This window comes from Parasteatoda tepidariorum, chromosome 10 (genome assembly GCF_982258835.1).
Source record: "Parasteatoda tepidariorum strain Cologne lab strain chromosome 10, Ptep-v5.0, whole genome shotgun sequence".
NCBI classification, from domain to species: domain Eukaryota; kingdom Metazoa; phylum Arthropoda; class Arachnida; order Araneae; family Theridiidae; genus Parasteatoda; species Parasteatoda tepidariorum.
The window spans coordinates 86458265-86485955 of NC_141764.1; the positions used below are offsets into that span (position 1 = coordinate 86458265).

Consider the following 27691-nt stretch of genomic DNA (forward strand, 5'->3'; position numbering starts at 1 on the left):
AATTAATTATCAGTAACTCATTAAATTATGTTAATATTTACCGGGAAATGCCAACATTCTCTAACTTTGATCCTTTTACATGAGCTTAAACATTCTGAAGCTTATGAGCAGTAACTGACTAAATTACCTCGACATAAACCAGAAAATGACAAACATTCTCTAACTTGGAGCCTTTTATATTAACATAAACATTCAGAAGCTATTTATCAGTTACTCATTAGATTATGTAAACATTAACAGCAAAATATCAACATTTTCTAACTTTAACTGTAGTATAAGCAACACCAGTACGGTTTTCAACAATAGAATAAACATTTTAAAACTAATTATCATTTAATTCTATAAATTAGGTAAACATTTTGTGGAGAATACCAGATTTCTCTAATTTTAGACTTTTTCAGTTACCTAAACGTTCTAAACCTTAATTTTTAGTTATTCTCTAAAATTTCTTTTAACGTGAGCACTTTGATTTTTCGGGTTAACACATACACTTATTTATTTCAATCGTGTTTAGAATACGGCGGTAAAAGTTCTTTGACCTGTAAACAATTAACAAAAATAAATAAACAAATCACGAATTTTTATAAATCTATTACAAGCTCATAAAACCATAAACAATATCAAATTACTTCAAAAGGGAGTAGAACGAACAATTCATGTAGTTCTTCTAACATATCGATTTAAAAGCACAGGCATGCCTCTTTATGATCATCTATAAGTACTTTTTATGGATTTTGCAGCATATACAACACACATAATATTCTTGACCTCGAATAACTTTAATCTATTGTTATAGTTGCAATTTTGGCATTGTGATTATGTCACGTTTTGTGCCAACTTTAAAGCCAATTTTTTCTTTTCTTCTGATGCTCCCGTATCATTTTCGAAGCTCAGCAATTGTCTTTGCCTAAAAATTCCCTGACCTTTGAGATAATTAGAAAACATCACGCACGTGAAGGATTATTTTTGTAATGATTTTGTGTGGAATCCACTGAGCTGTGAAATTAGTGTTCAATTATGATTTAGGAGGGCATTTTATAACTGACACAGATTGTAAAGCGAAGGATAATTTTAACCAAATCAGTTTAGTACAGTGCCATTTTTTAATAAAATTTTCTTAGTTTATTGTAGTGTGTCGATTTCAGGTACTTTACTATAATTTATTAATAGAAAAAACGTGTAATTGCTCACAAAAGTAGTTATTTTAATTTTTCTAATAACGTAAAAGGTAGCTGACGAGTTTATAGATTTTTGTTTTATTTCTAACATTTCGAACAGGAATTTTTTTTCTTATTTGTTTTAGAAGTCGGATTATTTGTCTTTTTCTTTTCTTTATTTATCATTTTAAATGTTTCTGTTCTAAAGTTTTTCGTTTATTTCTATCATTTCAAACAGCAATTTCTTTTGGTTGTTCGAGAAGTTGGACCATTAGTCCTTTTAATTTTCTTTTGTTTATTTATCCTTTTAAATGTATTTGTTCAGAAGTTTTTCGTTTATTTCTATGATTTCGAACAGCAATTTTGTTTTCTTGGTCGTTTTGAAAGTGGGATCATTAGTCCTTTTAATTTTCTTTGATTTATTTATCATTTTAAATATATCTGTTCAGAAGTTTCATTTCAAATGTTGTTTAAACTAATAACTAATGAACGACATGATGTATTTTTCTTCATTTTGCATCTCGGTATTGATGTTAGTCCTTGCTATATAATACTTTTCATTTCGTTATGTACGTTTTATTATTTCATTTTATATTTGGATTTGAGTATAGTAAATTTTTTTAATCTAGTAGTGTTTCATGTAGCGTTCATTAATAATGGTTACGGAGATTATATCGGAAATAAACAAAAGTATGTAGTTTTCGACAAATTTATTGAACGTCTTGGGGGGCTGCGGTGAAAATGCAAGTGAAATTTTAATTTTGTCATTTACTTTTATTACAAGACCCCTTCTTTAGTAAATAAACTGTATAGTTTTTAGTTTTATTTAGGTAAAGTGATTTGCATAGCTATTATAATTGCAGTCTCTAAGGTAAGGATGAAGTACAGCTTAAATCGTACTAATTGATTGCACAACGTATTTTAAATGTACAACAGTTAGAGTAAAGAAAAAAAACTCCATCATACTGAGTAAGAGCAATGTTTGATAACTTTTTTGCGATATGAAAATATTTTGTAAACCTGTTTTAGAAAAGTATTTTATTTAATTTATTGAAATATTTTATAGCTTAGCTTCGATTTGTGACAGCTAATATTTTTTAACATCACATGAATTTTGTTAGAAAAATCCTGTCTTCTCCTTATTATACTTGTCTCTACCTCACACACTAAAGGGTATCTACTTAATTGCTATTTTTTAATAAGCATTTTTCTTTCATTTAAAGGCAAAAAGATTTAACTCTGTGGTCAATGTATGAATTCTAGTATTTTTCCCCCCTCCTGCTTAGTCAATTTATGAATAATTGTTGACTTGATATCATGTTATTGTAATTTTAAATTACTGTTAGAGATAGTAAATCTGTGATTACTGAAAGAGCACTGCATTTAAAGGTCGTAATAGTAGGCTATTTTTATTCTCACTAAATATACAATAATTTTTTTTTTTAAAAATAAATAAATAAATAAAATAAAACTTTGCTCATGTTTGATTTGGCTTCTTTTGTTGTGATAGTACTACTTTCATTTTGAGTAATATTACATTGAAGTATAGCTGTTTATCATTCTAGCTGAAGGTTAAGAATATTAAAATTGAATAGTTGTTAACACATAAATATTATTAATTTTCTATGCATTTTTTAATACTGTGATCTAAAATCAAAAACTGATTAATTTCATTTTTAGAAAATTTTTGTGTATTGAAATCTTCTCTGTGCTGTTTTACATTATTTCTCTATGCATTTTCTCCCTAACATACCTTTTCCCTTTAGTTATTTTATTTTAGTTATACCTTTATTATTTAGTTATACCTTTTCCCTTTATTATACTAATAGTTAAACTTAAATGTAAAATATATAAATTGGGAAATTTTATTTGAAAGAGTAATTAATGACTAACGTATGAGTAGTTTATTATCCTGGTTATACGTCCTAACAAAATTTTATGCATTGCGTTCAAAACATGTTATAAATTTAAATAACAAACATTGCTTAAATAACTGAATTTGGTATTAAAAAAGTTAAGCCCCTACACTACAGCATGCGGAAAATAGGTTACAAAAGGGAGGGGGGATTTGATGGATTTAATCATAAGCATTTAACTTTAAATTAATCGTTGAATGGTGATAACTGTGTCGTAAAGATGAATGAAAATCGCTCTCAGAAGATGATTAAATAGCTTTGAATTAACTGCTTAGCTTCTGGCTTGAATCAATCATATGTTCAAAAAGAAATTATGGAATACCGCCAAGAAATTTTTGCTGAAAATATTTACGTCGTTAAGAAATAAGGCATTTAATTAAAGGAGCATGTTTTACCATCAACAGGTACACGAAGCTATGTAGGGTACGTATTCTTAACCCTACATAGCTTTTTTTTAAGCTTTATCTTAGAAATTAAGATGATTTGTGTCATACATAAGAAAAAAAAAGAGAAAACAGTTTCATTTTTTTATGTTATCTATTTTATTTAAATTTTATCTTATTGATCTATATTGATAACGTTAAAGGATATTATCACTATCACGATTAATGTTTTGAAAAAATTCGTCAGGACAAGCTTAATTTTAATTAGTGGATATTTAAATTTCACGAAATTTTCTTCCTTTTTGACGAAACTGTTTTCTGGTATGTGTTCCGAATAAACATTTCATCAAAGTGATGAAATAGCTATCGGCACCTCTTCAAGAAAACGAATTTCGTCAATAGTACAGAAATATTTCGTCATTCTATTTTTTTTTCTTCCGAAAAAAAATATCGTAGTGCCTAATGTATCTAACTTTTCCGACAATCACTTTAGCGTGGGCTAGATCAACGTCGCCTTAACAACATAAGAAAAACAGATAAAGTACATCCATGCCTGAAACGGGATTCGAATCGGGGATCTTCCTGGTGGGACAAGGACAACTCCCTGACCAACATACAGACCGGTCATCACTTTTATTTTAAATCGTTTAACCTTCATTCGAGTTGAGGAAACAATTTCATCACATATATGAGAGTTCCCGTTTCGTCACAAATCACTCGATTTCTTAGAGAAATAATTCTCAAAATTAACAAAATATAGTTTAGGCTGAATCGTCAAAAGCGAGTGTTTTATTTCTGAGAGAGTGGCAAAAGCTGTTTAAGTACTAAGGATTCTAAACTATCTACTAAATTTAATTTGACAAATATTTCTATAGGATGATTGATTCAAGGGGAAGAAAATTGTCGGAAGTAAAGCTTAAAATAAATTTGGTCGGCTGTATCTCATCTTGACACCAGCGCATTTAAATGCTTTACAACTTAGCCGGAATGATTTTCTTCTTTTTGATTTTGATATTATGACACACCGGGAAGAAAAAAAAAGTTTCTAAAAATACTCGAATTGTTCAAACCGTGACAATCTTTAACTCCCTTTTATAATCTCGCGCTTCTACAACTGTCACACTTCCAAAGTTTGATCCCTTGCTGACAAAGGTGTACTGTCACTTCTACTTTTGAAAATCTCTTCTTATAATCTTTATCTTACACTGCAGACATATTTATAATACCTGGCAACTGATTCTTTCACCTATCCAGGGCGTGTCGCACAAAAACTATGTGGAATAATAAAAAAAAGGCATATTTTGAGATGAGACTACCAAATCTTGCCTCAGATGCGTTTCCTGCTTCGAACGCATAACAAGGTGTATCGCTCGCCACGCATGCGTGTCATTTGGTGCTTCGTTGAATCCTGACTATGCTGATTTTGTTGGATGGGGTCAAGACACCCACAATTTCATTGTGAGAATTTTTTTGTATTAACTCCCCCACCCTAGAGGGTTTCCGGCAATGATTCATTCAAAATCGGGATCGATAATACGTATACCATCCTTCTTCCTGGAGATTCTGAAGTTTTGTCACCCATGGTTACCCCCAACGGCCGTTGGAGCGATAGCTCTTTGCGCAGACAAAAGTTTGATCTTGTGACAATGATACCTATTCCATGGCATGGGTGAACAGCCTCCCCCATCCCCCAAAGTTTGCGTCCACGTGACTTCTAATTGAACTGTATCCGTTTTCACTTCAGGATTATTTAGGGAATATAGGAGGTAGATGAATAGGTTTCTGGTGGAAGCGTTGTATAGGTTATTTTTGTATGGGTGTAAAGCAGTTAAATTTATTCATGTTTTCAGAGAAACTTAAAACTCTTTCCCCATAGAGATAATTTGTTAATCGATGTTGAATATATTAGGTTAAAAAGAGTGTTTTAATGTTTAAAAACGGTTAACTGAATTGCATTGTTATTGTTGTTGGATAATTAATGTTATATTTTTGAGAATTAGTTTGATTAAAATTTTTTTGTTTTATTTTTTGGGTTAAATATATTTTTTAATTATCTACTAACTATTTTTCTTAAATAGAATGCATTGTTTGCGAATTTCTAGAATTGAATAAACTCAACCAAATTATGTTTTTTAGGAAAGTTAAATCCAATTTTCTCAATTAATTGTTCTATTTATAAGAATTAATTTAAATAATAATTCGTTTAAAAAATATTTAAATCTTTTAAAGCTTGATTCTTTGCTAATAATCCGTTTTGCTTATAATCATTGTAAAGATTCCTTTATTAATTATAAAAAAAGAATTAATATCTTGATTAAAAAATAAACAATTAATCGTAACTATCATCGCATATTAAACATAAAAAATTAGGTTAATAATTTTTTATGTTTATTTAAGTTGTAGTCATATGCCAAATCTTCATTATTGGCTAAAATAGGGAATTTTTAAGAAAAGTATGTACTTGGCACTAAAATTTAGATTATATTATAATGTTTCCAATTTTAAATTAAAATTAATTAATGCATATTAATTCCTGCTGCGGAGGAAAAATTATTTCTTTTTTCACTGAAGCGTTGTTACTTTTTCGACTGCTTAGTATCTGCGCCCAAGGAGAAAGCACTTTTACGGTTTTCTAACTAGGTAGAATAAAAATTTACTTTTTCAGACATGAGTTCAAAATTTTATTCGAAATTGCTGTTCAACTTTTTATAGTGTATGTTTGGTGAAAATTTATTACTAATAACTTTAGAAGAATTGAATATCGCTTTTAAACTGAACTGAACTTAACTGAAACTGAGATTAATCAAGACTCATGAAAGTTATTTTATTTTATTTAAATTACTTTTTCTAAATTAAAGTTAGATGCGAAATTAAACTTGGAAGATACAAATTATTGCACAAATATTGCATTTTAGTCAGTATTTTTATTTGATAAGCTCAATGAAATCTTGTCATGCGGGATTTACACAATCTAAATTATCTGTAATTAAGTTTTAGTTTACTACAATATTCAATAGTTTTAATGTCATTTCGAATAGTTTTTGACTCGTTTTTAATAAATTAATATATGCATATATGAAATTTTGTACCAGACCAGAAGTTCTTATTTCCTCCAAAGACAGGTCAAATAATTTCTTTCTGTTTATTTCGAAAATTTTAATTTTTTAAAAACGAAAAATAAATAACTTTGTAGCGTATTGGTTATCATTATTCCTAATTATTTTATTTCAAAAGGCTATTATCGTATTGAGGAATTTTTAAAAATCATTATTAGCTTCGTAGCATACCTTTCATTAATCTATAGTAAACTTAATTATTTATACATTTGACATGTTAGTAAACAGGGGTCTGTTTAGAAGAAATTTGGGTCCGTTAACGGACCCTTCACAAAGTATCTTTTCATAAAAACGGACCCTTTACAAAATATTTTAACTTAAGAACGGACCCTTCACAAAATGATTTTTCTTTTAATTGGACCCTTCACAAATTTGTTCATCTTCATTATTGTTTTGTTAATTGAATAAACCCTTCCCAGGGCAGAAAACAAAAAAGATGTATGTAAACGAATTAAATTTCGACAGACGATTCTTCCATTATTCGTCTGAAATGAATATTCTGCGTTAAGCAGTATGGGCTAAATATCAAATATTTGTCCGTTGCATCTCTAATTTAAAAGCAGCAATTGCTGTTAATTTTTGAAAATTTAATTTTTTTTAAAATTATAATTTTACAGTGCTGAGCATAATCTTGTATCTATTTACAATTTAAAAACTCCTTGAAAAAGTTTTTTGCAATAACCGAACCCTATTTGCACAAATTCATAAAAGCAGCACCCTGGTTATGAGTATTGACCGCGACCCCTGAATGAGAGTAATTTTTTTCACAATTTCACAAAAACCGGACCTTTCACAAAATGTCTGGACAGACCCCTGGTAAAGACCGTTAGACCCCCTCTCCCCCCAGGAGACCCTATCTATATACTTAGCTCAGGATATGCAAAATCGTTCTTGGCACCAGGCTTAGATAAAATGAAAAACTTTCTGCAAACACAAAATATTAATAAAAAAAAAATCCTTTTATCATTTTTGAAATGAATCCTCCCAAAAAGGATTCTTTGAGCCCTGGTCGCTCAGAGGATAGCGCGTTCGCCTTCCAGTGAGGTAAAACGGGTTCAAATAAGAGCGATGGCTGGTCTATACGAAATCCGCACCCGGCTCGTACCGACCACAGTGCTGACGTAAAATATCCTCAGTGGTAGGACGGGTCATGGGTGAGAGTCCCCTTGCCGTCAGTCTAGCAGTGGGAGGTTTTTGTGGTTTGTTTTCTTTTCTATGGAACGCAAATGCAGGTTAGTTCCATCAAAAAGTCCTCCACGAAAGGAAATTTCTTCCAATACTTGATCCAGAAGTTCCCTTGTCTTCTGGATTAGGTTCAAAATTACAAGGCTACGGAGTTGAACATTAGTTTTCATGAACCCAAAATTGGGTCGGCTGTTCAACACCGGTTATATAATGGATTGTTTATACGCATCCCATCATATATTCCACATGCGTAATTTAATATAAATTTTGTTAATGTTTTTTTATTAAATTTTCCCGAATATTCCTTACAGGATTCATGTGCAGCCTGCTGAGGGAGATAATCAAAATGGACGCCGAATAGTCTTCGCTAACGTAGAAAAAGATGATGCCGGTACTTACACCTGCAGTGATGATTCAGATAGCGTGTCATTTGAACTTGTTGTCTATCGTAAGTAAAGACTCGATTTTGTAATCCATTTTTCCAATTTATGTATAAAAAATAATTATTTTATAAAATATTTTCAATATTTTTTTAAAAATCGTTTGAATGTAGTTTTGCTATGATTTTGTTGAATGTACAAAATTTAAATAACTGCTACTTTTTTTCTTTGTTTATAAAAAATATATATTTTTTAATTTTAATTTGGATGCTTCTTTAATAAATGCCACAGTTTAGTTATAAAAGGTAAATTTAAAAGTTCTTTCTTACTTTTTTAAAAATAATATTTTTGTGGAATTAAATTTTTCTCCAAAATCACACCTAATGCCAATTTGTAAATTACACGATTCGTTCGCAAACGATGTATCTCATTATTATTTTTTAGTTTATCTTAAAAATGTTGTTTAAAATGATCTATTTGGTAAAAAGAGAAGCTCCACCTTCCCTCTTTCGCAAAAAAATCATCTTCCGTTATAGCTTGTTTTTATTTTGATTCATGAAGAAGCTATTCTTTATTAATAATTCTTCTGCGAGCCATTTTTATTTCTTTTTGGACTTGTTACATGAAACTTTCTTCCTCTAACCGATTCTTCTTTAATAGTAAGACATTACTTTTAATCATACCCCAAGCATTCGTACCATGTACCAGCCATTACAAAAGCGCAAAAGCATCTGCTTTTTATTTCTGCGTCAGTGAGTTAGCTAACCAAATAAACATCATCCTTCCAGGTCACGTGTCATATTCGATATACTGTTGCCATTCCACTGAAGTTTCTTTTTTCCGCTGCAAAGAAGAAACTTATGATTTTCGTTTGGGACTATCATGGACACGATTTCTCTTTTTTGCTATCTTTACTTTCCCCCTCTTTCATTCGTACTTGCACGAGCTCTGTGTATCTGTTGAAAGAATGAGATGTTTGTGAGTGTAATGTCTACTCTGATCACCAAATAAGGTCAGTAATGTACACCTAAGTCTGCAATCGAGAGATTACGCCGCTGAGTTAATAGATCCATTTCATGGTATATTAGACACATCATTACTTATGTGCCATTTGTGTCTATGGCACATCGTTTTTGATTCAGGTCGTCAACACTATCTTAAAGCTTCCGTAAGAGAATTTTGGTGATTATGCGTTCGAATTCAATATGTACCTTACTATGTGGTACTTTCCTTATGTTTCTTTTTATTTAATGTTCCATTATCTCGTCTGCAATTACTGTTTAAAAAGAATTCGTCGTTAAATTGTTTTTGCCTTCGACCGAAAGAATATTTGTTGTTTGAATTGTTTGGTTTCAAAATCAAAATTTGTCAATTTTTTCCCATATTTGTATTTTTATAAAGGGTAATTTTTATCTTAGAATAGTTAGTTATTCTTTATTTTGAAATGTCTCTCATAAAGGAATGAGTTCTGAAGAGAACCTTAACGTTTATTTACATTAAGTTTTATTGTATTTGTATTTGCCGTCTTTAGCTTATTATTTTTACATTATTTCGAAAAACAAAGCAAATACAAAATGAAAGGAAATAATAATACTTTTTTTTTAATTATTTGTTTATCCTTATTATTTTTAGGAATTACAGATGAGTCATAAAATAAGGCCTAAAAAATTTAGATAAATTTCAGCTTGCATCAAAATTAAATCATCAAAAAATGTAATTTTAATTCAAATTTTTAATTTTTATTTACATTAAAAACTAAAAAAATTTTGCGATAAAATTATTTTTACGATTATTAAAAATAAATGCCTCATTGAAATCGTATAATCTTGAGTAAAAAATTTTTTTTTGTTTCTGTATAAAGCAATGGTTTATTCGAGCAACCTTGAAAATTGATTCAAATACACCCTTATCATTTTAACTACATTTGTACCAATTCAAAATGCTACTTTATAAATATAATTTATAAACGTATTCTTGCCATATTCAATTACAATACAATTTTCTTCCTAAGAATCGTTGCATTTTTTCCCTCTGTAGACAATGTTATGTGAAGTACTATGAAATAAGGATGATTTAATTCTGGCATTTTAATTTGGATAATGACCGTTAGTTAAGTCTAGCGTTGCTTTAACGACTGCTTAAATCCCAGTGAAAGCAGTGGAATTTTCTATTATATGTAATGGCCATTAAAATGTGTTTCAGTTATGACCGTTGGTCTCAGTGCTAAAAGCTTTGAGTTCAGAAAACTGGAGTGTAAGTTTTAATAAATATTGCATTCCGTTATTAAATTGTTGCTCCAAATTCAATCAATAGTCATAATTTTTTTAAAATAGTTTTTAGGTAGATATTATCTCAACAAAATAAATTAGCAAAATTGACAACAAAATAAATTGTCATCAGACTATGTTTAATCCCTTAATGATGTGTGACACTTTGGTGAAAATGTACCATCATTTATTTTTTACGGCATAAATTATATTTCAGTATTTATTTCTTTTAAATTTTATTAAAAGGCAGTAAGTATCAAGCGTTTGGTTAATAATGCAGCCTTTTTCTTTCCTTTTTTTTCTCTTCAAGATCGACTCGTAAGTAGATACTTGCAACGATCGAAAGAAAGTCTTTAATTTGTTTATTTATTATTTAATTTATTTACGTTAAGTTAGTATTTTGGTAAATACAATTATCATCGGAACATCTACATAATTCTAGATTTTAATAGTTTTCTGACACCTAGTATTACTTGCCTAGTTTATCTGATTTTTCAAGTAATTGGTAGGATTTGTCCTTCTAGTCAGGGTCATGAGTTTGATCTCGGCTGACTTAACAATTGATGTGCATGCGCAGCATAAGGCTCATATTATATATCTGCTGAGGCTGAAAATACTCTCGTTAGTACTGTTTGGAAGTTCTGGTAGGTGTTGCTCAGATGAGCATTCAGATCATTTGATCCTATGGACCGGGATCAACTTTCGTGGCGTTTTTTCTGACTTACTAAAAACGCAGACCTTAAACAAGGGTCGGGGTTGGACCATAGTTGGGTAGTAGTGTGTTTTGCAATGTTGCTTAAAGTACATAGCTTATTTTTCCAACTGAGAACTCATTTGTTGTTGCTGTTGCTCATCCCCATCGTCCAAAAGATATTGTCGCACAATTAGATCAAAAGTTACATGCCCCTCATTCAACAGTTGCCCTACAGAGGCACCAATATAATCTAAGATATGAGAGGGAGAAGCAATGGCAGAACAGCAAATTAGACTCCTAATGTGACCGGTCCTAAGTCTAGATAGAGTGGTCAGAGCAAATCTGGGATAAGAGCACTGCAATGTCAGTCCAGGGGACTCAGCGGCATACCAGGCATGTTCGGGTGGGGCCCGCCAAGTGGTGTTTATATTAGCCAAAAACAGGGAGTGAACCTCAGAAGTTTGCTGTTCGGTGGAAGGAGTGGAGAATTTACAACCTTTCCCAACAAGTAGGTCAGCAACTTTGTTTCCGTAAACCTCAACATGCGAGGGAATCCACTGTAAACACTCTGGATCAAAGCAGCCAATTTTAGAATGATATCCTGTTCTAATTTATCCTGGATATCAGGCAAATTCCTCAAGCACTGAGTGGAGCTTTTGCTATCTGTCAGGATCGAAATGTCATCCTTGTTAGCTTCCAAAGCAAGATTTAATGCATTTCTAATAGCAACAAGTTTAGAGCGAAAAACTTAACTGTGATCGGGGTTTCTAAAACAATATTTATGTTTTCCTGTGCTTGTTTTCATAAGAACACCACTACCCGTTCTTCCCGAGTCAGATTTGATTCCATCAGCGTAAAAAACGAAAGCCCGCGAGGGAAAGCTGGCCGCAGCAGTTTTGGTGAAATTCATCTGCAAGTCTTCATTAAAAGTTACCTTACAAAGAGTAGTAGTAGGTGTCAGTAAATTAAAAAGAATACAGGGTTCTACTTCAATATCCCCCAAAGCCTATTTCCACATTACGCCAAGAGGGCTATCTTTCTTCAGCCTTTGATTGTTTGTCCAATCCGATAAGAAGAGTGAAATTCATTCATTTGTTGTATTAGCTATGAATATTTAGAGGGTTTGGTTTGACAAACTTTTACGGCAGTGTGTATATGACATGTAAAGCCACTTCTGGGGATCATGTAATCGTAAAACTGCAGTTATTTTAATGACTATTAATTGGCGTCATGTTCAAATGGAGGTAAACTTTCAGTACAAATATTTTATATGGTTCTTTTAATATTATTAGTTGAAATAATAAATAACTGGAGGAAAATTTTCTGGTTCAAATATTTTTTTTACAATTATTTTATTGCCCAAGACAAGAAAACTTTTGTTAGCCGAATATAACACTAACGAATCGGGAAAGTATTCCAATTAGATGTTCGAATTCAGTTATTCTTTAGTGCTATAAAACAAACAGAACCTATTTTTCCCCAAGAAATCATTATTTATGTGACAAGGACATATTTGTCAAGATATTTTGAACGTAAAAAAGTGTGTATTGAGCAAAGAAATGGATGACTGAAAGATCCATTCGTCGCAGCTGGCACACCCTTTTTCATTCCTTTTTCCGAACGCCAAACAAAATAACTCCACCAAAGGGAAATATACTTGCTCCACGAAAAAGAGTTCTGGTTCTCATCCGGTTGTTCCGAAGTAAAATCGATACCACATCGTTGCCAACTCCACTGACGTAAAACGGTGAAATAAATATAAAAAATGCTACGAGCCCCGGCAATTCCCGACACTTTTCGTTCACTACCATGCTAATGAATTCGAAACGTGTCGGTTTTCAAGTCTTTTTCGAATGGTTGTTGGCGCAGATAGCTTTTTTCTCCTTCAATCCTGTTTTCTGCGTCCTATCATAAAAATATCGACAGTTATATGACGTGTTTAAAACATTTTGAAAAATGAGTTGAATTGTTGAGATGTCGTTAGCAATATAAAATGATCGATTTCGAGTGTTGGCATAAATTTTATTCTGGTTTGAAGTTTTGCAGTAAGAACTCCTGCGTTCTTTTATTTGAGGAGGGTTGTTTCTAAGTTTTGTTTGAAATATAACAATATCGACTTTTGTTTACCGATAGCTTGTTCTGATAATGAATATAAAGGTGTGTTGTTTAAACTGTAGATGGTGGAAAAAATGCTGCGAACCAAATTTATCAAGTGTATAACATAATTTTTAGTTTTCAAAAAAAAAAAAAATAAATAAAAAAAAAAAAAAAAAATAAAAATAATAATAATAATAAATAAATAAATAAATAATAATAATAATATTTAATTTGAACACTTATTCATTTATTTAATTTGGGTTACGACATCTTATTTATGCCACGATTTTTCCCCTCTCCTTAAATGGTAAATATCTAAAGGGAACACTGAAAAAGTTTAGACTTAAAAGTCCCAAAATCAATATCTATTTAGTGAAGGGAATCAAGTTCATTCATATAGGAAGTCCTATAAGTCCATTTTGGGTGCACGATTCACCAACAATATGTCTTAGAATTATCTGACCATCTTTATCGCGCAATGACGCACAAAATAATTTAGATCTGAATTTTATTGCTTATGCATGACTTAAAGCACAAAATATATTTTTGGCGCTATTTTATTGTTAGTTGTTCTCTAAAATATCAAGCTTTGTCTTTAAGAATTCTCCAACATTTCTCAGTGTATGTTTGTTATTCTGCTCTATTTTTGTTCTGTTTGTTATTCTGCTCTATTTTTGTTCTATTTGTTTGTATCTTTACTGAACTACTCTAAAGTCATATATTCCAGGGTTCGTAGTTGCTCTGACATTCCTGATGAAAAATATTTTATCCTTCTTATTTTTAACTTTTTATCCTGTATATTCTATTTTCTACGTATACAAATGTGGATTTTTAAATAGTTGATTTTAAGAATCGAAAGCTTTGCATTTTCGACGATCTAGCCTCTTTTTATTTTAATTAATATAATGTCAGAAAAAATAGCAAAATTCGATAATTCAAAGTAGGGGACCGCCCACTAATAATATGCATGGTTCAGTCAGACAAATATTACCCGCAGAATTAATTATTTCAAACTTTTTGGGACTTTTGCCATTTTATGAATAAAAAAACTGAATTTTTTGGTTATTATATAAATTTCAATGTTAATTAATGTATAATTAATGTAAAGGTTGTATGTTATGGGTCAAAATTAACGGTTACTAACCCAATCACTTATTTATTATTTATTTATTATAAAATTTCAATGTTAATTAATAATTAATTGAAGGGTCATGGATCACTATAAGGAAAAATTAATGGTTGCTATTAACCACTTTTCCACATTATTGCCATGTTTACTTTAAACATAAATATTTATTGGAATTTGATAGCCATTAAGTTATCAAGTATCTGGCAAAATATTTGATAATTTATATGTTTGTAACGAACTACCGGCGTCATTAAAATGCTAACTGCTATTTAATTGAACCTCTAGTGCCCAAAAGGTAAAATTTCCCGACAGGTAATACGTGTACTGAATTTCAATTGAGAAGTATTATTATATGTTTTACTTGATAAACATTTCAAATTTTTCGACTTTTATTAGCTTAAAATAATTTTATTTTACTTTTTTAAAAAGTAAAATTTTTAATATAATGTGTAAAACAGAATTAAATCTTGATTCTAATTTGGAATAATATTGTTTAAATTCTATTTCTCTCCTAAAATAAAGCTTCACTTCTGACAAATTATTACTCATACGTTTAAATACTTTCAGAGTGATTCAGAATCAAATTATATTGCATCCCTACGAAATCATATTTGCATGATAGATAAAAATTCAGTTCCCCTTCAAAGCGCGTGCCGTATGGTGTGTTTTGTTTAGTTTTTGCATGATACTTACTCCCCCTATGCCTCAAGGTTCACAGTCGTAATCCCATGTGCTTATCGATGATTTATTGTTACCTGATCCCCAACTGAAATGAATCAAATTTTAATCTGATTCAGATTGAGACATAAGATAGTGGTTTTTTTTAAGCTCTGTGCTGACAAAATTGTTCTGAATTTTAATCTAATTTTGACTTTTGATCAAATCGAGTGATAGAAGTTTTTTCTTTTTACCTCAATTTCTGTGAGTTAAGCAAGTTCCGAGAAGTTAGTAGTATTTTTTTTCTTCTCCATTTTAAATTTATGTTATAAGATCAACTTTACTCCCTGAAAATTTGTCAGACTTTGGAAATAATAATTATTTTTTTGCACCCTATAATGTTCTCAACAAAATCTGTATATATAACCGTCGTTGAACAGCCGACCCAATTTTATGGGTTTACGACTACTAATGTTCAAGTCTGTAACCTTGTAATTTTGAACCCAATCCAGAAGACAAGGGAACTCCTGGATCGAGTATTGGAAGAAATTTGCCTTCGTAGAGGACTTTTTGATGGAGCCAACCTGCCATTGCGTTACATGGAGAGAAAGACCACGAGAATCTCCCACAGTTAGCTTGACGCCAAGGGGATTCTAACCCATGATCCGTCTACCACTGAGGATATTTCACGTCAGCACTGTGGTCGGTGCAAGCCGGATGCGGAATTCGTATCGACTGGGATTCGAACCCGGTTCGCCTCATTGGAAGGCGAACGCTTTATCCCTTGATCCATCGCGGCTCCAATAAAACCTATTTTATTTTATTTTTCCGTCGTTGAACAGCCGACCCAATTTTGGGTTTACGACTACTAATGTTCAACTCCGTAGCCTTGTAATTTTGAACCAATCCGGAAGACAAGGAAACTCCTGGATCAGTACCCCCAGAGGTATTAATTTGTTATGGGAATATGGAGGACTTTGCGACTCGACAGATTTTACGTGCATCAGTCACCATTTACTACAAGGGGAGTCTACGGTCGGCAGGGATCGAATCCACGAACTCTTGGTCATGGGCCCAGTGCTCAATCAACAAAACCTATAGAGAAAGCTCAGTAAAAAGATCTCAGTCAAAAATTGTTAATGATATCGTTGTATTAGAAACAGATACCATGAACAGGGTTAACTTCGACAGATTTTTAAAACATCATTCTCACCGTCCTGAATGGTTTTTGACAGAAACAATAGAGAAAGACAGTTAAAGAGCTTAGTTCAAAGTTTCTAATCATTTTTGTATTAAAAACAGATACCATGAAGCGGGACAACTTTGTCAGATTAATTGATTTTTTTTTTTGTCTCTATAAATTCAATGGAGAAAAGCAATTGTAGAGCTTAGTTGCAAAATTTCGTTGTATCAGAAACAGATGCCGTAAACAAGGACAATTTTGTCAGATTTTTAAAATTGATGCCCTTGCATTTTCCAGATTGAAACAGTAGTAACTGACAGTTGACGAACGAAGTTGAAGTTAACTTATGATATCGCACTAACGATGCTTCTAAACGTTGCAACTTTATTAGTGCTGTGAATTTTTTTAACTTTTTTACAGGCATACAACATACAAATAGTTTAGTTTTACGAATATTAATACTTTTCAAGCTAATACTTCCTTTTCATTTCAACTTCTGGTGCATACATGTGGAACGTTAGACTTGCAAAAAATTAATGTTCTCCCCCCCCCCCTAAAAAAAATTAAGATTTGTTTTCAAGTAAAAAAAAAAAAAAAAATTGTTTTTGTTTGTTGTTGCCTGTTATCGTTGTTCCACCTCAAAATCCTAACTTACTTAAACAATACTAAATAAAACAAACTAATTGACATACCCATTATTAACGAAAAAAAATCTCCATCTTCGTCAAGTAATGATGTTTCTATTTCACTATCATCTCCTTTCCATGCGTTTTTTATCTGCCTAATTATATATTCCTCAAAGAAAACAAACAATAAAAGTCTTTATAAAATAGCATCTCTGTATTCATATGATACTCCTTCATTTAATGTCCAATTATATCTTTACATTTCAGCGTGGTCCTCTTTAACCACTTTTTTCAATGTATGTATACATTTAATGTTTGTATAACTAGCTGTTGCTTTCCCCTCTCTCTTCTAACAACTGACCTCTAAAGCCCCTTTGACCATTAGCTACAAAATTTCCCTACGCCTTGCTCACGCACCCTCACTTGTGTAGTTGCATTTCTTTTATTTGGAAGTAAAAGGAAGAGTTTATTCTGTTAAATAGAAGAGTTCAACGGTTAATTGAGTTATAATGTTATATTTTCTGCATTGAAACTGTTTTTAGGTGTATTACAAGTTTAAATTGGCGTGAATTCTTAGTTTTGTCTATTATTGCACTAGGCATTTGTACTAAAATAGAAATTGATGTGTTGTTGAATAAAAATCAAAAAGCATGAAACCTTTTATTTAGTAGAATAATAAATTAAGTTTGAAATTGTGGATGAGTAAAATATTCTTTTCTTATTTTGTTCTTTAGAGAAGATACTTAATTGTTAAGGAGATAGTTATTGTTGTTATTAGTTTTGTGTTTTAAGTTGTCATATAGGTTTTGTTAAATAATTAATTAACTTTTGAATTTTAAAAATCATGTAGAGGATATAAGTATTTTAGGGTATTTTAAGTGGGATAGTGCAAAATATTTTTGGGAAACACTGTCTAAAGTAATAATTTATTTTTAAAATCTATGGGTGTATTGATTAAATTATATAATATTTATTTATTTAATTATTGTTTTTCATCATCACATATTATTTTTTTTTCAAAACCAATTGTATGCAGAAATTAAATGTAAATGTGAATCAAAGTAAATGTTGAAAGTATTTCTCTTAATTTTGTTGAAAGCTTTATTTAAAGTTAGGGGAGTGTCGGGTACCCCCGCCCAATGTCAATTTCATGTGTATAGAATATGAATGGTGTAGTTTTTTCAAGTCAATGGGCCATCTGACATTAATTGTTATATTAAAAAAAGATTATTTTCAAAGTTTCAAGTATTTATGCAGCTGGTAACATGGTAAACAATAGTTTTGAAAATATGCTGAATACAGTAATCAAATTTTTTTAATTTCTATTTTTTAAAGTTAAACTATTCTTTTTTTGGTTTATTCTTTTCGCATTATTTAATTAGATTATAAAACAATAGAAACATACCAAAATATTGATTATTTCTCAATATTATACAGAAATATAAGCAATACTCCTTAAGTGGATAGGGCTACCCGACTCTCCCCTAATTATCAAATATATTTGTTAGTTAAGATAGTAAGATAATAATGTATGATTGGGAAGATACAATAATAAAGTGGAAAAAAATAGATGCAATATAACATTACATATAAGATTGAAGCATTAATCGGTTATGTATTGGAAAAGGAAATATAATAAGTTGTGTTGGTTTATTTGAGCTAACAGTGTTCAGCAAGTAAATTTCGAATTAAAGAGCTCAGTAAAAAAAATAAGTTACATTTTGCAAACACTCAAACTTACGGGTCTGAAAACATGTTACGTTTGGTCATAGTACGGAAAGTATTTTACTTTCTTCTTAAAGAAGCTTTTAATAGAAAAATGATTTTAAATTAACTTTCCTTTGTTTTAAACACAAATAAATTTTTAAATTCGCAGAAATATCCCTTAACATGCCTTACTACTTAGTTCATTAATTGTAAACTATACTTAAACATCTTATCATGCATCCAATAACTTTCTTCAATCAGGTAACTGTCCATTCGATTCATTATAATGGCTTTTCTGTCCCTTTCAAAAGGCTTCTTAAAACAGACTAGTGTAGTTAAGTTACATTTTGCAAACACTCAAATTTACGGTTCTTAAAACATGTTATGTTTGATCATATTTTGGAACTTAATTTCTTCTTAAAACTGTTTTCAGTAGGAAAAAATGTTTTTAAATCAAATTTTTAGAACATCAACAGTATTTAGAACATCAAAAGATGATCTAAGCACTTAAAAAAACTCATTTTTTAAATTCGCAGCAATATCCCTTAACATGTTATACCACTTAGTTCATCAATTGTAAACTATACCTAAACATCTTTTAATGCATCAAGTAACTTTCTTCAACCAGTTAACTGTCAACTCGATTCATTATAATGAATGTTCTCTTCCTTTCAAAAGGCTTGTTAAAATAGACTAGTGTAGTTACATTTATAATCATCCATTTCGAGCATCTGCAACTAGTGTTGTCCACAATTCCCCACACAAAGCTCTGAAGATGCGACACGCTGCAATTAATTCCTAAACTGGTCCGCACGCCGGAAATAAAACTTCAACACTAATCCCCCACGCATGCTTCATGGCATTACTCCATTATAGAGTAACGCCATGTTCTGCTTTAATTAATGCCTCTCGCCTCTGGCAAATAATGGATAGTTTCATGTCCCCACAGTATTCAATAATGGATGATGACATCAAAGCGATTTATAGATACAAATTTCTACCCACCCCCTTTTCTTTTGTTTGTTGTTCTTTCTAATCTTTTCTTAAGATGATTGTGAATTGGTTCCGTTCTCTGTTATTATGTTGATTTATTCCTTTTTGAACGAAATGTCTCAGACCGCTAATGAAGGGGGTTAAAAACGGTTATTATTTTCGAGAGAAATAAAATGATATTTGCTTAATGAAAATATCCACCTACATTGGATAGAGCGTCTCATTATATTTCTCTTTTTTAGGTAACGGTAACTTTCAAATATTGAAACTTGCGATGCAAAAAATAATTTTTATGCATTTAATGTATTGTTTGGGTGATATATTTAAATTTGTTTTTAAATTTCTGTTTCCTTTGATGAAGGATGTTGACGTGTTATATTTGAAAAATTGTCGACGTCCAATTTTTCTTAATGGACGTTGTACATTTCCCTAACATAAAAATAGTTTTAGGTTAACCAATATTATAAATCTGTTATCTTATTTTCAAATTATAAATATGGGAACAGAACTCCACTTTTTTGACAATTCGACTGTCTGGCTCCATTTTCGTTGAAATAAAGTAGATGCTTTTAGCGTGATCTTTTGTGCTTCCATCGCGTTCCCGAAAGCCGAAAAATTCTCTGGAACATTGGGAAATTGCCAAGTTTGCTTTCCAAAATTGATTAAAATAAATTTACGCATATGGATAGGATATATTCTCCTTTTTAGCTATTTGTGGTAGGCAGGTGCGGCTATAGAGTAGAAACATGGCAAATAATAAGACAAAATATCCATTTCACTAAAGGTCTAAAGTATGCTAACTATTTTCTGGATTTGAGTTTTTTTTCTTTTTTGTTTGTATGTTAACGCTGTTTTTCGAAGCTTTGTCGCCAAGGAAAATAAAAAAGCCATAATTTAAGTGCCTTACACTTGAAGCAATGCAATGTTTTAAACTATATTTATAATCTTGCCTTGAATACGGTTGGGTGTACGCGTTTTTTTTACAATCTGCATAACACAGTCACGGTGGCTTCAGAGGATATTGCGCTCTGATCTGCTCCCAGATCGCTTCGATCCCAGTTCTGACATTAAATATCCTCAGTGATGGTGGGTTGGAATCCCCTTGCCTTCAGGCTAAATGTGGGAGGTTTTCGTGGTTTTCTTCTCCATGTGATGCGGGTTAGTTTCATAAAAACAGTCCTCCAAAGGCTAGTTTTCTCCAATGCTTGATCACTTGTCTTTTGGGTTGGGTTCAAAATTACAAGGCTATGGAGTTAAATATTGATAATCGTATTTTCAGAATAGAATCGGCTATTCAACGCCGACAATTAAAAATAAAATAAAGTATACATAACAGAAAATGATTAAGAATCTGAATTATTATCATTATTAATGTTGTTATTTCCTGTTTTATATAAATGTAGAATTTGTTTCTTTAAATAAAGTGTTTTTATATTTTGTCAGGAAATGGCGAGTCTTAAAATAGACCTCATTAATAGCGTGAGTCAAATCAAATTTTCTCTGCGATTTCATTAACGGATAAGTGAGGTTGAAATAATTATTTCTTGAAGCACTTATCATATCTTACCTTGCCACCATTGTCTTTGGAAATGGTCGACTACGTAATCCTCGTGTCGTGAGCAATACTTGATAAGCTGTTGACATAATTGACAACTTTTCCATAGTTAATCCCGAACACTAATGCACCCATAATCCCTCTTTCGATGGCAATATATATTATTCTCTTGATTGAAGAAAATAGTATATGGAACAGTTTTACCTTTTATATGGACACGACTCTTTTTAATTTTCTGCCTTCTCGTCAATTTTAGCGTCAGTTGGTTTGAATTCTATTTTAATTTTTATTTATTTATTTTGGCATAAATTTTTTTTTTAGAAAGAAGAAAAAAACTTATTAAAAAAATGCTGAATTTTACTAATTAATTTTTCTGAAATTACTTTTATGTTAAGTAAGTTGATGAAGTTCGATATTTTAATGAGTTTGAGTGAATTATCTTTAAAGTTTTTCAGTCGCTGTTTTATTTTATTTTCGGAGAAATAAAGATAATGCCTAGCCTCAAGTTGCAGGTTTACATTTTTACTACCTACAAAGCCATCTGTCGGTAATTTTTTGAACTAAAACCAGGAACTTTTGCAGGAAGAATTGATGCCCTGTAACATTTATCTGAAAGAGTTTTTCATTTTTACTTTTAAAATAACATTAACCGTTTTCTAGTTACAAATATTTGAAAACCGTCAGTCTTTTTTAATGACAACCTGTATATTTCCTAATAGCATTATGCAGGATTCATAGTTGTCCTTGTACGCGTTTAGAACATTCCATTTTCTGCAAATGCAAATTGGGAAATAAATAATCGATTTGAAGAATTAAAAGTTTTTGATTTTCGATCCAACACCTTTTGTATTTTAATCAATAATAATAGGAAAAATCTCAAAATTTTAATAGCCCAGTTTTAAAAACCGTTCACTAATTACAAGTATATACGTAGTTGTTCAGGCCTTATATGCAGGTTTCATTGTTTCAAACTTTTTGGGAGTTTAACAAACATTTTACGAAAACGAAATGCAGATAACAAGTTAAAATTATCAAACTTTCATGTGATAAATTTATCATAGTCAGAGGAAGTGATATTAAACCAATGAAACTTATATTTAATAATTATTATTTTTAGCAAACACAGTAACAAATAGTGTAGGTCTTGTAGTTTCACAATTATTGATTTTACTTCTTCAGCTGATATTAAAAAGGATTAATTCCAATGAACTATACAGCAATCGTATCATATAATTTTTCAAACGGTTAATTGGAGGATCACCCACCAAATTGCTTTCGGACAAAAATGTTAACCGGGATATTTACCGTGTTTCCGTTTCGAGATTATTAAAACCTTACTTCAAAAATTTTCTGAATCAAAAGTTTTGAACTCGATTACAAACGCTAATTAAATTTTGGTATGATGGATTATTATCTTATTGATACTGGTTATTTTTTAAATGTAACAGTACTATAAAATTTTTCCTTGCATTTATTTGAAACTATTTTATAATTTATTCAGTATTGATTAAATTATACTGGAAACTTCTTTTTCTATGCAAAGTGATTCCGAATTTTAAAAATAGTTATTTTTATTTATTTTTTGCTTAAAAATTTGCTTGTATTTCATTAGTTCGCCTCTTTTTATAAATCGTATACTGTTTCAAAAGTGTCCTGATTTTGTCGTTTTTTTAATTGAATTTTATTTTTTGAATTTAATTTTATGTTCTGATTTTTTTCTTTATCCCACCTCGACGCATGCATTTTATTTAATAAATTTTCTTTATAAAATTTTATGTTTTCAACATTATAAAAATCGATAAATATCGCATTCTTATTGGGCAGTAATATTTGCGTATTTTTTAAACACTTTAATTTAATATAACTAACATTCTAATAATTCTGTAAACCTTATTATTACGTTCTAAAATATATTTTCAAAACAATTGAATAACATAATACCCATATCTCTAAATTATCCAAGTTCAAAAGTTTTGTTTTGCCAATGAAGCCTCTCGTCTGCCGCCATCTTTAAAATTTCCATTAAAACAACAGCTGTTTCATATGAGATTCACGAAGTATCTTTTTTCTTTCAACCATAGCGAAGAGGATCAATCTATAATTCTCTAACTGGGCATGATAATGAGAAAAAATGGTCGTTCCTTTATTTGCTTTTTCGAACCTCTAGAGTTAAACGAATTTGTGTTCTTTAAAAATGCTTGTGCGCCTTAAAATTTTTACCTATATGATTTGATTTTCTATTTTTTTTAAAAAAAATATATAAATATAGTATACAGCCTTATTAAAGTCGTAATGTTTTTGAAAAAATAGTGCCTTGATTTTTTTTTTTCCTACCTCGTCGCCTGCATTATATTTATTAAATTTTCTTTATTGAACTTTATTTTTCCAACATTATAAAAATCAATAAATAGCGCATTCTTATAAGACAGTATTATTCACTTGTTTTTAAGCATTTTATGTGCCAATAACATAACCAACATTGTAATAACTGTGCAAACCATATTATTACATTTTAATAATATTTTAAATACAATAGAATAAAAGAATACCCATATCTCTAAATTATCCAAGCTCAGAAGTTTTCTCTTGCCGGTAAAGCCTCTTGTCTGCCACCATCTTTAAAATTTCCATTAAAACAACAGCTGTTTCATGTGAGATTCACAAAGAATATTTTTCCTTCAACCCGAACGAAGCTGTTGGAGGATCAATCTATAATTCTCTAACTGGGCATGATGTGGAAGAAAAATGTTCCTCCCTTTATTTGCTTTCTCGAATCTCTGGAGTTAAACGAATTTGTGTTCTTTAAAAATGCTTGCGTGCCATAAAATTTTTGACTATCTCTTTCCTTCTGTTTTAATGCCATTTGAGCTGCTGCATTTGGGAAACTAATCTAATGTTTGCCCAGAAGGCTCTTTCGAACATTCCAAATGTTCTTTTACCACGGAGCATGTTTTGTTTGCCATTATTGTTTTCAGAAATAATTTTTTTTTTTTTTTTTGAAGAATAAAAGCTCAGTTTTGTGATATGAGAAAAAGCGCAAATGATTTTCGAACGTTTAACTTTTCAATAGAAAGAAAAAGAAGTGTTTAATGATTAAAAAAAAAAGAAAGAGTTCTAGAAAATTACATATTTAGGTTCAAATCAATGTTTTTTAGCTCCTATTATTTATGCGGACGCTTTGAAAAATAATATGATTTCGATTTTGTTTTCGCGTTTATGAAATTGCCACAATTCAATAACTCTACATGGATTTTAGTTTTAATGTATAGTTGATGAATGATGATAATACAGGATGGTTTTTTCAAGGGAAATCTCTAAAAACTAGATGCCTGAATATTTAAATCTTCTGTTAGTAGCCAGTGGCCGGTAGACTCGAATAACTTAATAGCCTCTTTTTCCTCAAATCTAATAAGTCGGTGAAGAATATCGATAGATTCTACACATTTCATAGACACTTTTTGCAAACTTTTTTTTTGCTTGGATTAAATTAGATTAAAAAAAAAAGCATATTAGAATTAATCTACAGCTATAAAAAGTAAAATCAACAAGAAAAATGATATATATATATATATGGCAAAATTTAGTTAAATTTACTGTTATTAAAGAAATTTATTTAAAAATATTTATGGAGGCAAAATACATTTAAAGTATACATTAAAACTTTGAAGTATGTGAATTGTTAAAGAACTCTAATTCTACATGAATCTTTCCATCATAAATTGATGGATTCTGAAGGATCAAAGTTTTGAATGGAGACATTGGACATTTTAATAAAAATTCTGTTTTCCAGAGTTTTTATGCATTAATGCACTTTTATCATTAAACGAAAGTAACCGGTCATTTATTTAATTTAAGTCGCCATTTTTTGTTGTTGTTGTTGACCCCTTATGTGGCGAGTGGTTATTTTCAGGTCTAGTTCTTATAATGAACAAGATGTACGATGTTACTACATAAAGGATATTAAAGTTAGTGTAAAATTTCTAGTTGAAATCTTTCCATTATTTTAAAAGACTATATTATCTATTTTCATTTTTGTTCTAAGTCAGTGCACATTGAAATTTTCTAATTAAAGTAAGGTATGAATGTAATGCACATATTTCCCTGGCATATAATTGTAATTTTTCATAACTTTTTGGTTATTATTAACACGTAAATTCAAGCCAATTATTTTTTAAAATTAAAGGCATATTGGAGTTGACAATTAAAGTATTAGTTTAATGTTTCATATATCAGTGGTATATAATAGTAATTAAAAATAACTTTATATTTAAAAATAACTTTATTATAATAATAATAATAATATATTAATTTGCATTTTTAATCAATTATTTTAAAAACAATAAAGAAAAATAGATAAATTTTAATTTTAACCAGAAAAAATAAAAATTTGTAAAAAGTTTTGCAATGAAATTATTTATTTAAAGGTGTATTATTTATTTAATTCAATGTATATTTCTGTGAAGTATGATTAAAATCAATAATTACCTATAATTCTTATTCCCATTAAATTTTTGTTAAATTAATTTAAAGATTTGACAACTTTCTAATTTAAACTAGAAAATATTGTAAAAAAAGATTAACTGTATATTGTGTTCCATGAATACCACATTGTATATACATATTTCAAGCACTTGTCAAAAAAGCATAAACATTAGAAATCCTAAATTATATAAGCTTAGAAGAAACGAAAATGCTATATGTATCCAACAAGATATACTAACATCTTCTGCTTGAGTACAAACAAATACTAATATTTAAAACAATCTTTCAAATCTGTTAAAAAAAATTTAGATAAAATTATCTATTTGAATGGATAAAAGAATTCGTGATTTATTTATACATTTTCAAACATCCTTTCACCAGTGTTCATTTCCAATCCTCAGATAATCGAGAAAAAAATTGCATTTTTATAAAATGACATCATTCTTTGCCGAAATGTTACAACAAAATATTCCTCACATAAAAAGGAATAGCAATTTTTATTGAGAATAAATCCTTGTGTTAGGTAACATAAAACATTTTCTTTTGCTTAAATTATGAAGAAAAAAGGATTTATCCTAACGGATTATAACTGTTATTTCAACTCAAATAAACGGTCGTTCTGTGTAAGTGATGCTCAACAGACCGAAACTAATAGCTTTTTTTTTTTATTATTATTATTTTGTCTTGGAGAAAGAGCACAATTGCCTGAGAAAATATATTCTCCAACTGTTATGGAGAGTTCAAAAATAAGGAAAGTCGTTTGCTATCAACTTTTCCCTTTTTAATTTATCTTGCTTCGGAGTAAAAAGAAATGGCTATTTTGAATTATGCACCAAATTTGATGAGATTCTTTACTTATTTGATTTTTTCTTCTATTATTTAAACAAAAAGTAATGCATTTACTTATTTTTAGTATTTTTGCTCAATCGGAATTTAAATATCGGGGCTTAAGAGTAAAATATTCCTGCAAAAGCCAGTTTTCGGACGATATGCGTAATATCAGTTTGTTTTCTACTAGTTAAAAGTATGAAAGAAAGAGTCATCATGATTTAGGTAAAGTCAGGAAAATGTTTTGCTATGTTTGAAAACAGCTATAACCAAATGTTAACCCTTCGACGCAGAATTTTGTAAAACATATTTTTTATGCTTTTTTTCATTATTTTGTATGAATTTAGGTCAAAATAAGTTTAAAATGTTGTAATTAGCATTTTAATAATTTATGTTTATGAAATAGAACATGAAACACCGGTGTCTTTTTCTGGGTTAAAGGTAAAATCTTCCAAACAATAATTTTTCAAATTTGCATTTATTTGCAGTTATTTAAACATAAGAGAAACATTTATTCAACATTTATGTGTCTTTAATTTACAAAATCAGTTACTGATAAATTTTTGAATATGAATAAAAAAAATTTTTTTGTAACTACTTTTTTGATTTTATATTTTTATATTAATATAATTAGTAGACCTTTTTTTTAAATTAACAAATACCACAATATATTTTTACCTGTAATTAGAGCGACAGAAAAAAAATATAATAAAGGGATACCGGTGTCTCTGAGTCAAAAGATTAAAGAGCCCTTTCAGACAAAAAAAAAAAGAGGGGTTGGGGATTCTACATCCTTGATTACCTATGGAAAATTATATTAAAGCAATTTCTTCTATTAAGTAATTAAAAAATGTTTTTTAGTATTTTTTTTTGTAGTGAAATGTGTTTTAATTAATTGAGTTAATAAATTTTAAATTTTAGAGTTGTTGAAGAAAATCATACTTTTAAAAAAAAAATTTAAGTTATTACAAAAAGCTTTGAAAACAAGTTTTAAAACACTAACTAACAACCTAAAATTTTCTCTAGAACATATTTTATTTAATAAAATGGAACAAAAATATTAATAAGTTACTTGGTAAATAAAGAAAATGTCTTTCTATAATTTTCTACGAGTTTATATAGTGGAAATAAAATCCCTTTTATATCTGGAAAGTTTTGAATAAGAAGAAGCATTTTTATTAAAAAGTTTTATGATTAAGTTTTAAACGTTTTATCAATTTTATAATAAAAAAATAAATAAAATTTGTTGCTTTATGACAACACTTCATAATTGTTTCTTATTCATTTTCGTTAATAAATAATGATTGAAAAATGCATCTCTTTTACGATATATAAA

The 27691-nt window shown here is 29.8% G+C and overlaps 1 protein-coding gene across 1 annotated transcript in view; it reads left to right on the forward strand.

Moving 5' to 3' along the window:
- Positions 1-27691, forward strand: part of LOC107448616 (limbic system-associated membrane protein) — a 150228-nt gene that overhangs the window by 93603 nt on the left and 28934 nt on the right. The window contains exon 3 of the mRNA XM_071184238.2: positions 8069-8205. Within this exon, the coding sequence (XP_071040339.1) occupies positions 8069-8205 (137 nt within the window). The remainder of the gene's footprint in view (positions 1-8068; positions 8206-27691) is intronic.